Below are 14396 nucleotides of genomic sequence, written 5' to 3'. Positions count from 1 at the left end.
TTCAATGCTTAAATCTATGTCTTTTTCATTAAGAATTAAGGAGTATAATCAGATCTGAAACGAGTTTCAATTTCATTAAACCAGAATTCCCCAATGTAAAACTTAAAAGAAGATAAGGTGACAATCTGCATGGACTTTCCTTAACTTGGCTCAAGTAATATACGTACCGCTCTCACAGAAGTCTCCGGTGTAGCCAGGTCGACACTGACAGGAACCATCTAGAGGACTGCATACACTATACCCAATGGAAAAGCAGCGACACGGTGAAGAACAGTTCTGTCCATACATACCGTCTTTGCAACTTTCGCGGCAGTCAACTGAAAAAAATATCACCTCAGAAATGTATATATTATCCCTCAATTCCATTAAATATAACAGTTTTAATGTCATTACCTGTTATTAACATAATTCCTTGATAGTATTAATAAGTTGTAATAAATCCCTTAATCCTTGGTGTCTGTATTTTCATATTGATAAATTTATCAATTTTCAAATCAAAACTGTTGATATTTCTCCTGTAAAATACAGTATAGAAGTGTTTGGATTTTAAGCCTTAGTAACAAATAGCTACACATCACTTATCAGATATCATTATTATCTAATATCTCTCATATTGATTACTGTTTTAGTTTTGTTTAATAGACGAGCATACCGACCTCCACTAAACCCAGGCAAACATTGACACTGGCCAGTGACGGAATCACATCCGTTACTATTGGAACCGCAATCACATTTATTGGTACAATTATAGCCCCAGGTACCCGATGGACACTGAAAATACAGAAAATACTAACACATTGCTACTAAGTACAGCGGATATGTCATTTTATATTGCATATTGATAGTTATGTGTTAATATGATAGCAATTATACTATGATGGAAATGTACAAAATCCCGTACTTAATTTTCTAAATTCCGATATCATTATTCTTTGTGATTTATTTCGGTAGTCAATGCTTCACTGAAAGGAATAACGGACTTTTCTGGTTTAAATATTAGCTTTTAACACGATGCATGAATTACAATAGCACTTATATGTTGAGAACTTGCAACAAAATACATGTGAGTATATGACATAATATTTTCTGAATACCTTTATCATCAAGTTTTAATAAAAAGAAGTAAATAAAAAATATACAAAATAGAGCCAAAAGAAGACAAAAAACCAACAACAAAAACCCAATAGATTAATGTCCTATTATTTTAACTTTATACTACAGACCTTTAAGTTACACTGTCTGCCTGTCCATCCATCAGGACAATAACAGAACCCGTCAGTTGGACGGCATGTCCCTCTTTCACATCTATAAAGCAATTAAAATACATAATCACTTATCTGGTCCGTTCAGCAATGACATACAATTCGTTTAGACATCTGTCTAATACCATAATTAAAACATCACAGCTAATAATTATGTCACTATCAAAATATGACGTCGCACGATTGTTTTGGTGGTAGACGGAAACATCTAATTCGAGCCTGATTTCGCCAATTTTATAAAGAATCAAAATTATAATGTTTGGTTATATTCCAACCAATACTAGTTACGCAATAAATAAAATCCTTCAAGTGTGGCTAGGTAATAGGGACTTTATCAAACTCGTTAGATAATTATAATTTTATATTACATATACTGTAACAACTGATGTAAACTCCTTTTTGGCATGTATGCAATGGAACTCAATAATTTTGAAAATATTTTTGTAAAGAAATTTTCCACGGATGGTATATATCAAGCTCAAATGTCTCAAAAAACCGTTCGGGAACACCCATTTTTCCTTACAGACTTGAAATCTGCAAGAAAAAGAAAAATGCAAGAAAACAAGACCTGTTAGAAAAAAATGACACGGATTTTCCCAAAATTATGGAGCTACCTTAACATAAACAGGAAAGACAGAAAGTACATGTATGTCATAATCCAATTACTTTTTAACTAATAAATAGAATGATGATACACACAAACTACATTACATTACCGGCCGTATATACATTATGTGCATATACATATACGTAATAGAATATAGTTAGTTAGTAAGTTATTTTAACGGCGTCTACATAAGTGCCTATTTCTAGTTTTTTCTTCCTTGATCGTCCATGAAAGCAGATACGAATTATGTACATGTATATATTCGTACAGACAGCTGTCTAATTATATAATTACTGCATAATAAGGCGAACTGTATATTTTACCATATAATTACTTTTTCCAGCAGCTTCTTTCTGATGTTTTATAAAATTATTTGTGCATTTTATTATTACCCCTTGTTTGTGCATTTTATTATTACCCCTTGTTGGCCTCCAGACGAAGCTAATATCTACTGGATCATAGAAAAATCATATTATTTGAGGATTATCGACGTGAAATTAACATGGTATGTGTCCAGTAATAAAGTCCACTATTTATATGCATAAGAGTAACAACACTAACAAGATATTTCTCCTGTAACCATCACCTCTGCCCTAGGCCTTTTGAACCCAATTTCGCTTATCGATATCTGACTGGAATGAAATGATCACGTGAGATAACTAATGACTGTGGAGTAATACTGCAGAATTCGATACCATTTTTATTGTTTGATTTTGTGTAGTAGATCCACAAGAAACGTACATAGTAATAATTTTTCGGTTTCGTTGTTGATTTTTTTTTTACATACGCGGGAACCAATCTTTAACTATACTGACACAACTAATCCTCGGTGAAATGTAAGTTAGAACCTATTCATATAAAATATTTGTTAAACGTGATTATATCAAACATTTGTTACCTATTTATATTAAATATTTGTTTTGTAAAAAATAGTAAATTCTTATCTGTATATTTTTCTTAAATCGGTAACCTATTTCATAGCCTTCTGCAATCCAAATACAGTATACAAGTTCGTACCTTTAATATGATATTGGTGTAATGTTACATGTGTTACTTACGCACACGTTTGAGAACAATTCACACCGAACTTGCCAGTAGTGCAAGGCTGGGTACATAGTACTCCGGTATAACCGGGATTACAATGACAGTGTCCTAAAACTGGGTCGCACGTGCCGTCGGAGAATCTACCACAGGAAAGACATTGACGCCGACAATTAGGTCCGTAGGTCGTGTTCTGTTTAACCAAATGTATAGAGCTGTTGACCAATAATGTTTGCAGAAATCTGGGTTCTCATCACAATATCATAGTTTTTGTTAAATGCCCCGAACTGTTAATACATAATAGTCAAGAATAAACTATATAGAGATAAGGTTAGAACGAACAAATGCATATATTTACATTTTACTGCAAGCCCACTATGCAACCTTACCAAACTCAGTTAGCGTTCACCAATGCGTGAACTGACATCTGCTTATTTTGACGTCTTTATCATTGTGACATTACAATTAGCGTGTAAGTGGTCACGGATAATGGCTATTCATACAGCGGTTACTTCATTATTGATGTCAAATCTATCAATTTTATCATAAAATCATTATCAAATATGAATATAAACATTAAAAGCTGCATACACTTCAATTTAACGTGATGTAACTGATCATAGTAGATACTTACAGTACACGGTTGATCACAATGATCACCATGGTAACCAGGATCACAGATACAGGTACCGATTTCTTGGTGACAATGCCCATGATCACAGTGACATGTGAGATTACACCCAGATCCGTAGTGGTCTGTCAATAAAGTTTTGAAATTTGTTCATTGTTTTAAACGATTATGGATAACATTATTTACATTGTAAGGAGAATTAGGTTTATATATAATAAGTGTTTTTGTTTTGAATTAATGTATTGTTTATCATTATTAACATTTCTTTCATTGCTGCATACACTGGTTTTTTTCTCTGTGTTTGTTATAAATTGGCATTGGTATAGATATATGCTTGTGTTGTTTTTCAAAATTTATAATTTCAATAAAATTTCCAGAAGACTGGAAAACATTAATAATCTCTTGCCTGCTACAACGATTTGAATCGCACATACCCTTAACAAACGTATTCTTACACAATATTCCATAGTACATACCTGTAGGACATTGCTGGTCACAGAAATCTCCATGCCAGCCAGGACTACACACACAATCTCCAGTGTCAGAGCAATGTCCATGGAAACAATTGCATTGTTGTTGACATCTGTTTCCATAGAAACCTTCGGAACATTGACAGGTAGGTCCCTGATAATTGAGTATCAAAAATATGATAATGACTAATTATATCAAAATTGGTGTCTCAAGAGAGAAGTACAAAATGTGTTTAAATTAACTGATTAATAATAAAACAATTATCATGTCATAGGGTGGCCGAGACTATATGACAAGCATAATATATAAGTACTGACCTTAGATCTGAAACAATATAAATTATACAGAAACTGATATTAAATATTAAATAAGTCTGTCACATGTTTATGAATATAAAATAAGTATATAAGCGTATTTCATGGTTATGAATATAAAATTAGTATTTAGTGTATTTCATGGTTATAAATATATAAAAAAAACTATTAAGTGTATTTCATGATTATGAATATAAAATAAGTATATAAGTGTATTTCATGGTTATAAACATAAAATAAGTATTTAGTGTATTTCATGGTTATGAATGTACAATAATTATTAAGTGTATTTCATAGTTATGAATATAAAATAGCTATTAAGTCTATCACATGCTTATGAATAAAAAATAAGTATAAAGTGTATATAGATACCGGACATGAACGGCACTGCCCAGTGGCTTTGTCACAGAATCCAATATTACAACTAGAACAGGATGTTGAACAGTTGCCGTAGTAAGGGTCCGGACAGGCGTTCTCACATCCTGACCCTGTCCAACCAGGGGGACAAGTACACGCCCCAGTAACCTTTAAAGAAATAAAGAAAAAGCAATCCGAGAAAAAAATACAAAAACGAAATTTGATCAGAACTGAAACATATTTATAAAGCATGGTCAATCATTATACATAGAAAAAAATTAATTATCCATTCTCAAGTTTATGAGTACAAAGCCTGATAACGATATAATAGAGATTTTTTTACAAAAAGTAAGTACGTAAATATTAAGGAAGATGTCTATTAATTATTTTAATCAAATTGTTTGATTTTATGCCAAACGCCATTTACACTATAAATATCCTGAAAATTATTCAACGACTTTTGGATGATATGCTTACTGTTTATTTGCAAATATTATTCTACCATGAGATTCATCAATGATATTCGCATTCAGAATTTTGACTTATTTACTTATATTTCCGTTGATCATTATTACATAGCTGATTATGGGTAAATAATAGCCATATCACATATTCTGAGTTTTCTAAAACTGATAAATCAAGGAAATGTATGGCGATTTTTCTGTATGTTCTTTTAATAAAACAAATCACCTTCGAAATATTGCAAAATATTCCCGTATAAGCACCTTATCACATTGAGCGTTGATATGGCAGTTACAAGTGGATGAGCATCCAGACCCAAAGAACCCGATAGGGCAGGAGAGTGAACAGTCATCACCAATGAAGCCTGGCTTGCAGGTACATAGTCCAGTGTCCGTCTCACATTTCTCTGTCTGGTTCATCTGACATGGACAGTGCTTCTGACAATTCACCCCATACCTTCACAAAATGGTAAACATTAAAATGCATCAATAATTACAAAAAAAAAAAAAAAAAAAAAAAAAAAAAAAAAAACCTTAAATACTAGTAATACAAATCACAGGAGAATATTGATAACATAATTTGTACAAAACCTCGTCGAAAACATGTTTTAACAAGATGTTCAAAACATTTTTTGAATTTGTAGGTGTCATTCCACATAGTAAAGTCGATAAAAATGTTTGCTTATAACAAAACTGAAGTTCTTCCCAAAGTATTATTAGCATGATCACATAAATGATTTTATACTTTATACAACAATAAATCATTCCCAGTGATATTTTAAATATAAAACCAACGATTAAATATTTTTTCATCTTCTGTAACAAATCGTTGGTTGAAGCTTGATGTTTCCATATGAAAAATATATTTTAAAATAGGAATAATGGCACATAACGTGTAGAATAATTACTTCGTTTATATTGCTAAACCGATCATACGGGTTGGATGCCTAATGTTACCCAAACTATTATTTTCCAACATCTCCGTTTAATCAATTCTTACTCTTGTAAAACAGTACCCTGATTTCTTACGTTACACACCCTTAAATCAGTATCTGTATTTGGATTTTACTGAGTTTTCTGTCTTTTAAAGTCGGTACTGATCGATATTTTTTTCAAAGAAATCAATGTGACTCTTGCTTGCAGAGCAATTATGCCACGATTGGTACGTTGGTATGTTTAAACTTTCTACTTTTACCACTTTTTATAAAGTTGCAGCACTGGAAGTATCTTTAATCATAGAAGTAGAAAATCTTTTTTAACGTGTACACGTCAAAAATAAGCTCGAAAGATGCCGAATCATTCCGAACTCTTCCGAACATCGTCGCGACTATCTCGAAGTAACACGAGAGTTGTGAAACCAAACGCAACAATTTTTTTCATAAACAAAACATACGGTCGACCTCAGCAGACTGGATCTACAAAGAAAATAATGCTTGCACATTACAAAATTTGATACACACAGTATTGAATTACGGCAATGTGTGAATTAGATGGTTCAAATACTCGCTCTGTGGACATATACCAGCACGATTTGCTCATATTAACCAGAAGGAAAACGTAAACAAACACATGTGCGCTTACGCTAGTTACCTGGATCACCACGTGCAGGACGTGTGGACATAAGTCACGTGGTACGATTCGGAATGCCGACAAAAGCCGAAAGTGCTGAACATGGCGGTGATTGAAGGCGCTGTATTCAAAACCAGGTATATATGATCCCTAGATTTCGGCGCTCTGATAGGCCGACATATTCTTTTGGGGAGCTTAATTAATAAGTTACATGTGCATGTTCAAATATCAAATGTTTAAGCAATATATCGTTACAGTGAAAATTACCAGAAATACAACTTTAATGAAATATCAAACAAAAGCAGAACCACTGGTTGTTTAAAACAAGTAGACTCACGTTCCCTGTGGGCACGGCTGATCACAGTGGGCCCCCAGATAGCCTGATCCACAAATACAAGCTCCCGTCTGATGGTCGCAATCAAAGTCTGCCAGACAGTTGCAAGTCTGCTGGCAGTGTTTACCGAATTTGTTGTATGGACAAGGCTTGATAAGGAAAAACATGACCTTCATTATCATAATGTTAACATTCATTCTTTTTGTTCAAACAGTTATGAAATTGACATTTTAGGTCAGCTCAGCACCATAAATGAGAATAAGGACGTATTCCGGGCGTACGGAGTACGGAAAATACATATAAGAAGAACCTCCTTCTGAAGGTCTCTACTGTATTTTATTCAATGTGAATTCTTTTTGTTCAAACAGTTATGAAATTGACATTTTAGGTCAGCTCAGCACCATAAATGAGAATAAGGACGTATTCCGGGCGTACGGAGTACGGAAAATACATATAAGAAGAACCTCCTTCTGAAGGTCTCTACTGTATTTTATTCAATGTGAATTGTAGACGATGTACTTTCCAAAATTAAGGCAGCGTATTAGGGAAATACAACATCATTTTATGAAACCGAGAAATATCAAGTGCAGTTATTTCCGAACCTTGTCAATTTTTATACACGAAAGATACTGACCTGGTCACACTTATGACCAGTAAAGCCACTATCGCAATCACACACGCCAGACATAGGATCACAGCTTTGGCCATTGCAGTCACATCTAAACATACAGTTGGGTCCAAACTCCCCGGGGTCACACTTGTCTGCACAGAATTCTACGAGGAAAATTCTCTTTATTATTCATGATTATTGTAATACATATTATCTGAAAGTTGATGACCTGGTTGATCATTTATTCTTCAACTTCCATTATAATAAGAAACGTAAAGCGCAGAAAGAATTATTGCATACTAATTTCGGTGTTACAATGTACATAATTATTGGTAGAGCAAAATGACTATCAAACAATGACTAGCCTAAAACATACACATGATTTTATAATTCTCCATAATTTCGAAACACTAAAACGTTTTACTTACGCAGCTTGTATCCTGGTTTACAGTCACAAGTCCCATAAACTGGGTCACATGACCCGTGGTTACAATCGCATTGCTCTGAACAGTTCCGTCCCCACATTCCCGGCGGACAAGGAAAGCTACAGCCGTGACCATACCATCCGGGTTTGCATCTACCAATGTAACATATCACTGAAGCGATAGGACGGTTTACAATATATTGATTATTTTTTCAACAAAATTTTATTTCAATTAAATTGAAAAGGATTGTGAACAATAGGCGTTACCTGTGTAAGTTCTTTCCCTGCTAACTAAATGTATGTATACAAATTAAGTGAACACTTTTTAATGGTGTAACAGTATAGTTTCAGGAAGTGTATATAGAAAAAAAATCATCAGAAATGACAATACTAGATTTTATATCAATACAAGGCCAGTAATTTTGTTTTTTCAAGAAGTATAATAATAAAGAAATGAGAACACAGTAATCATGATGGAATTACCTTCACCCTCAGGATACAGACCAGAAAATCCATGTTTGCTAATAAGCTGGTGGTCATCAACCCGTAGGATTCAGTAATTCTCCATGACTGCTGCATTCATGTTTTTTAGTGATAGATACAAAGTTTTGTAGAAAATTGAAATGATATTGATACAGATTTACTCTTGTCATTACTTTAAATAAATATACGAGATAAATGTATCAATGATATATTCTAAATAGTATGATAAATATAATGATATGTAATATATAATAAAACCTATCGAATCTGGTGCATACATGTAGCTTCGGTCAGTTTTAGAACACTATATGTGTAAATAAGGATAATTTTGTTTTATTTTTTAACAGTTATTTTAAATCATATTTACAAGTCAAGTAAAAAAAGTCATTGATGATGTTTATGTGTTTTGAAATCTATAAGTATAAATTCGATTGTACAATGAGCAAGATTCTTTATTGCGATCAATACAACCAGATAAAAGTATTTGAAGGTCAAAATGGTTATGAGTAAAAATAGATAACAAAGGATGATTGTTAATTTGGGCCCTCTGGTGGCCATGACCGATAAGCATTATTTTTTGTTTGCAGATACCCGGGGGTTAGGACATCATAATATGACATATTATTAAGGTCAGGTCGGAGTCCCTTGTGAGTTATGGGGGGGGGGGGTTAAACAGGAGGGGTAATTTTCTGTTTTGCCCCGTTTTGTTCGAACCAAATTATATATTTCGATTATTTTTTATGAATTATAATGAATTTATATGTTAAAATTCGAAGATTTTGGAAAATATATCTTATTGTCAAAAAATAGGTCACAGTGACCTAATTTTGATAAATGTCAATTATTTAAGAATAAAGCTCATCTGGTGCCATAATATACCTGACAAAATACTATATACATTATATTACATTGCATTGAGCAATATATTTGCATATTATAAACTTAGGCAAAGAACAATGTGGATTAGAAAAGATTGGGGAGGGGGAGCAGGGAGGAGAGGTGAGAGATTTTTATTTTTGAAACTTTAGAACACCAATAAATGTTTTGCTTATGTATTCAGAGGGTCATATACTTGCTCAAAAACGTTTCTATAAAATTTTCAAATGCAATAATGATTTTGTTAATGTTTTAAATATGCATTGTATTATATATAATTACATTCTCTCAAATGCGATTTATTTCAGAAAAATAATACCATTCGAGTCAGTTTATCTTACTTCTAAACATAGCAATACATTAATTGGTGTTTCAAAGTTTAAAACATAAAAAAATCATCCTCCTCCTCCCCCCTTCTCCCCCTCCCCAATTCCATCTCATCCACAATGTAATATTTTTTACCTAAGTGTATAATATAAAAATGTATTGTTCGATGCAATCTAATATGATATATAACTTTTTTTCTGGTATATTATGGTACCAGATACAATGTTTTCTTACATAATAAGCATTTTACAGAATTTGACCTATTTTTATACTAAGTTATATTTTCCAAAATGTGTTATTTTTAACATATAAATGCACTATAATTCATAAAAAAACATTCAAAAATGTAATTTGGTTCCAACAAAACGGGACAAAACAGAAGATTGCCCGTCCTGTTTAACCCCCCTCATAAGTCACAAGGAACTCCGACCTGACTTTAATCATACGTCATATCATGATGTCCTAACCCCCGGGTATCTGTAAACAAAAAAATAATGTTTATCGGTTATGGCCACCAGAGGGCCCAAATTGACACTCATCCTTTTGGAGAATTATCCATTGCTCAACAACTAGTATCTGTTATACGTATCTATCGAAACAAAATGGCTTCATTGTGATCAACGGATGTCAAAACTCCTCGGTGACTTTTTGACTTAATCATAACGTTTGATCTTCAGACATTCTGCGGGAGGACTTGTTAATTTCGATGTATTTAGTATTATATTTAATTCTACTCACAGACATTTCCCGGTAGCCTTGTCACAATCAGTGGCGCCCGTGCAGTTACACAAATCTACAAAGCACCAAAATAAAGCACCAATGTTGTAAAATATGTCACAAAAAGATCTTACCATTTGTATGGAAAGGAAACTGAAAATGAAAATGTCTGTTGGAATAACACTAACATTTAATGTTGTGTAAGTTGATTACTTCTTATAGCAATTTAAACCAACAAAATTTCAAATTGACCAGATGAGCTATCATTCGTATTCAAATCTATACTTTATGTCAGATTATGATAAAATTCATGTGAATCGCCACTAGAAACTGACCGATCTGATTTGTTTTTGCTTTATTTAGGAAAACTTGAACTGAATTTAACTTTTGTGCATTTGCATGAAAATGTATATAGAACGACTTACTCAAACAATTGGGTCCGAAATGTCCCTCCGGACAGGCGGATTGACACTGATCACCATAGAATCCTGGTTTACACTGACACTGTCCTGTCTGCGACAGACATGAGGCTGTGTTATTCTCATTACAGCTACAGTTTCCTCTGCAGGCACTGCCCCAGGTCCATTGCGGGCATGTCTGTTAACATAAGATAGTGGCATATGGCTCTCTAAACGTAGGTACGAAACATTAGTTGATATGTTTTGAAATATGTTGAATGTTTTATGTATATAATGGCATTCAAAACATACTGAATATACTAACAATATCGTTATATAAAAGATATGTCCTGCTGGTTTTACCACTGTTTCCCATTGGCTAATTTATTGTCACGTTGAAATCGATATAAAGCATATCGTCTCGGTGTTTCCATTTTAAGAAACACCGAGCCAATTGTCTTTGTAAACTGTATTGCCCAAATCTTGAGCACAATGGGCATTTCCTTTCTTGAAGTGAGTTCATATAATCATTTTGATATTTGTCCAAGAACCTTCATACCTAACATGAAAGGCAAGTGCTTTTGATTCGGTCTATATGGTGTTATCCGCCCTGGTATATTTGTTTTCAACCAAGGCGTTTTAACACCATTTGGACCTCGCAAAATATATTTACGTTATTCGTAATTGATGGATATATGTTTAAACTTACTAAACGAGTATGAATAAGTTAAATGAACTATTGAATGATTTCAAATCATCAAGATCAACAAATTCATTTTGACACGATTGGCAATTTGGTTTTAAATTTGGTGTAATTTACCAAACTGTAATATTTGGCTGTTTTATTTCAACTCGTTGTCATCACAAGCTTATGTTTATAATTTCTTAATATTAAAATTGAGTACTACGGTAACCATACCTCGGCACAGCCGACGCCAGTAAATCCTGCGGGACAGTCACAATGAATCTGCCAGGAGGTCGTGAACTCAGTGCTCATGGAACACTGACCCCATTTCGGCTGGTGTAAAGGAAGATGAAAATCAGTACTTTAGAAACCAAATATCTTTCCGTTTATACCCCCTTCACACTAGACGAAGACCGCGTTACGACTTAGAAAATCATTTAGATCGTAGCAGGTCGTTACACCGTTGATGAGGTCTTAAGGGGCGTATTATTGGCAGGTAGGTCGTCATTCCACGCGATAAAGTGGTAGAGCGTGGTTGTGCAACGACTATTTTTGAACATGTTCAAAACTTACGTATCGAAGTCGTGGTGCTTAAGGGCCGTAGTGACATCGTAGACGGAGCGTAGTGGCAGCGGGTGCAGCGTAGTAGGACTCACGTGGCTTGGTCGTCAAAACTATGATGCAACACTCCCTACGCTGGTCTGGCGTTCGAACTACGATCACTTGACGCTTACACTACGACGACTACGTTCTAACTACGATAGCTACAAGTCTACGCTACGCGCCTCCTACGGAAATTCCCGCCCTTACTACGATCAAGAGAACCATGGTGCGTTCTCACGACGAGGCCCTCACGACCGTTTTACGTTGTTACTATTTCAAAGCCATCCATCATTTATCGTTTGACCGTCATTGCAGTCACATTAAAACAGAGTACCTCCTGCAACTTCGCTAGCCTTAACTTAGTTGCAGCCAGTGACCAACTCACATCCTGCTTAAAATATACCTTCCAATAGCGCAAAGTGCATCAAAGCTTGATTTCCCATTTTAAGGTGTTTCCTCCTCAGCAAAGAATAGAACTGAGAGAAGAGGCTCAAAGACATCGTATATATAGTAAACGTCGGTGGGTCTTGACAAAGTCGTGGAAATAACGTAGCGCAAACGTGATACTCGTGGAAGCAGCGGAATACTAGCGTGATACGATCTTCTAGAGCGTAGCAGCATCCGGGCCTAGTCGTATAATATCGTACTGGCAGCATGGTTTGTCGTGGTATTATCGTACCAAGAACGTACTGTTGACGTAAAGAATGTGGCGCAAAGCTGCTTTTGTGCACGGTAGGAGCGTATCAGTGTCGTTATAACAGTCACACTGAAGATTGTTTTCAATAAGTTTCAAGATCTCGGTACGATCTTAATGGTCGTGGAGGTCGTGGAGGTCGTAGTAGAGTCTTCATCCAGTGTCAAGGGGCCTTTAAGTACTAATTGTTGTATAAAAAATATATATAACCGACTATTTATGGGTCTATGCTTGTTTTTTGAAAGGAGACTGAGTGATTTCGGATCCCTACATGCTGTACAGAATTGATACGATGCCGCGTAATTGAGTGCTGCGTTTGAACGTTTCAAAAATGACGGCACCCATATGAAAGATACACTCCAAATTCAAAACTGACTGTATTCTATTTAAACAGTTACGGATATAACAGCAACACGTAAAATATTTCAAAATGAAATGAGGTATATTTTTATCAAATTTCAGCTTAAATAAATCGATTACGATTTTTAATTGAAACGAAATTTCGATGAAAAACTTCAATATCAATATTCCAGTCGTACGCTTCAAGAAAAGAACAACTTGTACCTGCTCGGTTCTGCTGGCTTTTCGTGTTCCATTATAGATACAACAGATTTGTACCGGTACAGCTGGTGCGAGCCGGCAAATAGAATGATATGCTTGCACAATGCCAGAGACATTTGAATAACATCAAAAGGTAAAGCAACTTACAGTTTTTGAATACTGATCTGCAGTAACGCACCAAGGCTCACATTTAGATACCGCACCAGCGTGACCGATAGCAGGAATCCCTGGGGGCGGCCCAAACACAAGAATTCGGTTCGTCCCGCCACACATCTGTGAAGCGTCTCCCCTGCACGATGTGTCACATTCTCTGGCAAAATGTAAAAAAATTGTAATAAAATTTATCGATTTTAGCGATATTCAAAGCACCAATGTGCTAATGGTTGATGACCGTTGTAACCATCCACAAAGTGTGCATTGCGATATACATCGGGAATTCGTTAACTATCATTTATCTATCATCTTATAACTTTTTAAGTTTTTAGAGTCAATGATAATATAAATATTACACACACCTATCTGGTCGTTTCAGTTCCATCTTCAGGACATTGTCACAGTAGCATTCACTGTAGAATTCTGTGCCTGAATATCTGTAGCCTTTCGCTCTGAAATGTCAGAAGACATTCACAAGTCATACTGTATGTAAAATCCTATCCATTATCAAAACATTATTTTCATATAGCTTAACATATGATTAGCATTAAAATTATACAATACATAAACAAAATGAAATGACTTATGCTGCAGATATTCGAAACTTTTGCAGTTCAAATTTGCTTTTAGCAGCTAGTAGATAATGTGTGTAAAATACAAAATTATCCATACTTTGCACAAAATTTGCATCACATAATCCGTCCGATATCTAGTGACTTCGTCGTCCATGTAGTACTTTAATTTGCATATGCCACTGGTAAACTGGATATCGTTTCCTTGGCTGAAAATCTATTGTTATATTAATTGGTGACATCAGT

General features: G+C 34.5%; 1 protein-coding gene across 2 annotated transcripts in view; it reads right to left on the bottom strand.

Moving 5' to 3' along the window:
- The window catches only part of LOC138321154 (uncharacterized), a 42884-nt gene that overhangs the window by 5599 nt on the left and 22889 nt on the right, over positions 1-14396 (bottom strand). For both annotated transcript variants that reach the window (XM_069264610.1, XM_069264611.1), the window contains 16 exons: positions 13941-14030; positions 13573-13735; positions 11802-11900; positions 10910-11081; positions 10506-10560; positions 8086-8234; positions 7682-7821; positions 7051-7196; positions 5409-5601; positions 4699-4851; positions 4018-4165; positions 3545-3666; positions 2928-3103; positions 1224-1305; positions 657-771; positions 168-317 (listed from right to left, as the gene is read on the bottom strand). In XM_069264610.1, coding sequence (XP_069120711.1) covers positions 168-317; positions 657-771; positions 1224-1305; positions 2928-3103; positions 3545-3666; positions 4018-4165; positions 4699-4851; positions 5409-5601; positions 7051-7196; positions 7682-7821; positions 8086-8234; positions 10506-10560; positions 10910-11081; positions 11802-11900; positions 13573-13735; positions 13941-14030 — 2153 coding nt within the window. The remainder of the gene's footprint in view (positions 1-167; positions 318-656; positions 772-1223; positions 1306-2927; positions 3104-3544; positions 3667-4017; positions 4166-4698; positions 4852-5408; positions 5602-7050; positions 7197-7681; positions 7822-8085; positions 8235-10505; positions 10561-10909; positions 11082-11801; positions 11901-13572; positions 13736-13940; positions 14031-14396) is intronic.

The sequence above is a fragment of the Argopecten irradians genome, chromosome 4 (assembly GCF_041381155.1).
Source record: "Argopecten irradians isolate NY chromosome 4, Ai_NY, whole genome shotgun sequence".
Lineage (NCBI taxonomy): Eukaryota > Metazoa > Mollusca > Bivalvia > Pectinida > Pectinidae > Argopecten > Argopecten irradians.
Note: the sequence above shows the minus strand (reverse complement) of the source record. Positions and strands in the feature narration are given on the sequence as shown.